The sequence below is a fragment of the Nyctereutes procyonoides genome, unplaced genomic scaffold (assembly GCF_905146905.1).
Source record: "Nyctereutes procyonoides isolate TBG_1078 unplaced genomic scaffold, NYPRO_anot_genome, whole genome shotgun sequence".
In the NCBI taxonomy this organism is placed as follows: Eukaryota; Metazoa; Chordata; class Mammalia; order Carnivora; family Canidae; genus Nyctereutes; species Nyctereutes procyonoides.
The window spans coordinates 33,208,319-33,211,790 of NW_026575133.1; the positions used below are offsets into that span (position 1 = coordinate 33,208,319).

General features: G+C 65.5%; 1 protein-coding gene across 1 annotated transcript; it reads right to left on the bottom strand.

Annotated features, from left to right (window-relative positions):
- Positions 1–1,461: 1,461 nt before the first annotated feature.
- LOC129523407 (uncharacterized) lies at positions 1,462–3,472 on the bottom strand. The gene is made up of 2 exons (XM_055346320.1): positions 3,315–3,472; positions 1,462–3,053 (listed from the first exon to the last, which is right to left on the bottom strand). Exon 2 carries the CDS (start codon positions 2,754–2,756, stop codon positions 1,866–1,868), a length of 891 nt encoding a protein of 296 aa, XP_055202295.1. The 5' UTR covers positions 2,757–3,053; positions 3,315–3,472; the 3' UTR covers positions 1,462–1,865.

Here is a 3,472-nt window from a genome sequence, read left to right on the forward strand (position 1 = left end):
ATGGATCCAGCTGTGTCCAAACTGCATTTGGAGAAAATGCTTCATCGCGAATCTCTTAGGAACCAGGATTACGGCGGCTTGTTATATCGTGTTTCAGAGGCGACAGGATTACAGCGGAGCCCGGCGGGATTCCACGCAGGAGACGGGGGCTCCCTGGGAAGCTGTGCCCTCACCCCCAGGGACACGGCCGGGGCCCGTGCGGTCAGCCCCGAGGGTCCCGGCCTCTGCCTGCTGGGAGCCCCAGGCCCCTCACGCTTCGCCCCTGCAGGAGGTGCCCCCCCACCCCCACCCCAGGGAGCCGGGCCTCCCACCTGGCGTCCAGGCCGACACCTGCCCACGCCGGCCCCACAGCCCACTCCCCAGCCCGCGTGCACGGCCGGGCGTCTCGCTCCCTGCGCTGGGCCGACCCCCTGAGCAGGGTTGAAGGCTGCGGGCCGCCCCACAGACAGCGTCCCCCGCCTGCCCGCCTGGGAGCAGGGATGGCCCGCGGGCCGCCCGCGGGGTCTCAGCTCTGCGGAGGCCGGGCAGGGGCAAGCTTCTGGCCCTCCAGATGCATGGGGCTGGGTGGGGCAGGCATAGGGGTGAGGACGGGAGAGGCCAGTGCGGCCGTGAGCCCCGCCTGGCGAGGGCAGGGGGGACACCCGGGTCTGCAAACAGGTGAGTGCAGGGCAGCGGGGAGCTGGGACCCGTGCTCCCCAGGCCTCCCGCCGTGGCCACGCTCCCCCCACCTACCGCTCCCCTGTGGTCTCCTCGGTCCCTTCTTCACCTGCGCCTCCATGGGGAGAAGCTGTGGGACGTGCGGGCGTCCTGGTCAAGTATTTGGAGTCTCTGAACTGTTTTGAAATTAATGAGGATCTTAGCTTGCGTAGACGAGCACGCCAACCGGGAGAGAAGGACCCGAAGTCTGGCGGGGGGGGGTGCAGGGGGCAGCCCCACCTGCAGCAGGGCCAGCGCCCGCCCGGATGACAGGTGCACCAGGGGCACGGGTGTGGGGCCGTGAGCGGGGCCTTGGCTCTGTGGCCCGGGACCCTGCAACGTGCTTCCCTCCAAGGCCCAGTTCCGGGGGGGCCACCCGTGCCCCGTCCTCATGGCCGCCCTGCACACGGCCGTCGTCCCCGTGTCACCAGAGACCCCGCGGGGCGCCCGCCACAGCTTCTATAGGACCCGGTTTGGGTAAACGCAGGCTCGTGCTCATGAGTTTCTCCTCGGGATTCACCAGCTTTGCTCCCGACGTTTCTACTTATCACAATGTTTGCCTTTTCCTTTTCTCTTGATTTGTTTTTTTTTTTTTATACTTTGTCATAAATTCTAGCTACCTTTTCCTCTCCTGCTTTGTGACCTGGGCAAACAGTGGGACAAACCAAAGCACAAGCAAGGAGTTAACTGAAAAAACCTGGACGTCGCCACATAAAAATGTCATGTTGTTTTTTTATTGTTTAAGCCAATTTTATTGGGGTTTTTCTCTACATAGTCAAGAAAGTAATTCTGGAAGTACGGATGCAAAAGAATAAGGTGACAACAGTCCCCGTCCTGCGCGGCTGTGGGCACCCGTCCCGAGGCCGTGGGGTCCGCGTGGACCACCCCCGGCACATGCACCGGTGCCCACGCCATCGCCCACCCGGAGGTGACCCCAACCGGCCCCTGCTCTTAGGCGTCCAGAACGTTCCCAACCACTGCTGTTCCAGCAGCTCAAAATGGGAATAAATGGCTGAGAAACAGAAATTAAAGATGCTTTTATGCCCAAGGATATTTTCCAAGGAGAGGGAGAGCTGCTCCAGGACATCGGGCGCCGTGGGACTGTCCTGCGTGTGTGGAATATGGAAGCCAGCCACGTGGGAATATTAATTTTCAGACAAATCAGGATTCTAAGAGAATCGCCAGGTGGAGACAGACTTGCTCCTGACCACTTCCAATCTGGTAACATTGCCTTGGCTCGCGTGCGGAAGCCTCGGCGGGCAGCATCGGGGCAGCGGCCACGTTGGCCGGGCAGGTGGGCAGGACAGGCGGGCAGGGGCACCAAGAGCCCGGAGCTGGGCTGAGGGCTCCGGGCGGGTCACCAGCAGGGAGATCACGGACTGTCTGGGCTGCAGCCTCACAGGTGCAGGGCAGGGAGGTGTCGCGTGAACCTCGGGGGCAGCAGGGTCGGTGAGCGTGCCCGGGGGGGTGTGAGCATGCCCAGGGGACGTGAGTGCCACGTGCCTCCCCACACGGAGCTCCTGGGAGCAGGACCCCGAGCTGGGGCACAGGCAGGGAGCGTCCAGCCCCGACCCAGCCCCGCGACGGCTGCCCCGTCCAGCAGGCCCAACGCCTCCAGGGAACATTAGCTTTCCGTCCACTGTTGGCATCTGGTCCTGGTGTAAAACCATCGGGCCGGTGGCGGGCGTAGCAGTTCCACCAAGAGACGGTCGCATGGGGGCCCCGGTCACGAGAGCGGCGTGCTGACCACGTCCGGGCGACTCATGCGACTTCCGGGTCTGGAGGGAACATGCACACCCCCCGCCCCACAAAGCCTGCGCCGGGGCTGCAATCCCCACCACCACCACCACCGCAGACACAGGCGGGGAGAGGAGCTGCGTGCACCGCGGGTGACGCCCCACCCCAGAGTCCACGGGCTGCTGCCTGTGACGGGGCCAGGCCTCCTCTCCGCCCGGGGTCGGGGCTCGGAGTCGTCGGGTCTCCAGCTCCAGGTGCCGCCCGCAGCCTCTGCTGTGTGCTGCACCCTGGGTTTGGACGGCCTGTTGGGCCCGACTCCCCATGCGTGCCCGGGACCGTCGTGTGCACGTCTGCACAGCCCGGGGGCCTCGGGGTCACAGCGGGCGGATGCGGTCACGGCTTCCCAAAACCTGCACTGAGCGGATCGCCGGCCGGTCTGGGCCTCGACAGGGTCGCAGGTCGCCGGCAAGCAGTGTGCTCAGTTCCCGAGGGAGCCCTGGCGTGTCCTCCGACGGGCCGGCCGACGGGACGTGCGTTCCCACCGCGCGGTGCCCACCGTGGGGCAGGCTGCAGCGCGGCCGTGGGGCGCACAGGGGTCAGCAGAACTAGGAGGAGGCCCCCTGAGGATGATGACCGGCCTCAGGCGGCAGCCCTGGCACAGCTACAGTCCGGCGCCGCGGAGGGCTGCTCTCTCCCCGACACCCACCATGACTCCCCAGTGCCTCAGAACCAGCGACAGTTCCTCACACACCCGCCCTCCCCACCTGGTCCCGAATAGCATCCCAGCTGTTCCTCCTCCGTAGGCGAACCTCCTCCAGGCGGAGCGGCGCCCGCAGGCCCCCAGCGCATCCCCCCACGCCCCCTCCGCGAGTCCAGCCCACCTGGAGCCCTGCGCCCGCAGACTCCTCATCCCAGCGCGTCGGCTCCAGGACGCACCCCTGAAGGACACTCCCAGGGGCCAGAAGACGAGGAAGAAGAAAAAATGTGATTTCAAGGAGAAAGGACTAATCATGCACCAGTGACCAGGGACCTCAGCACC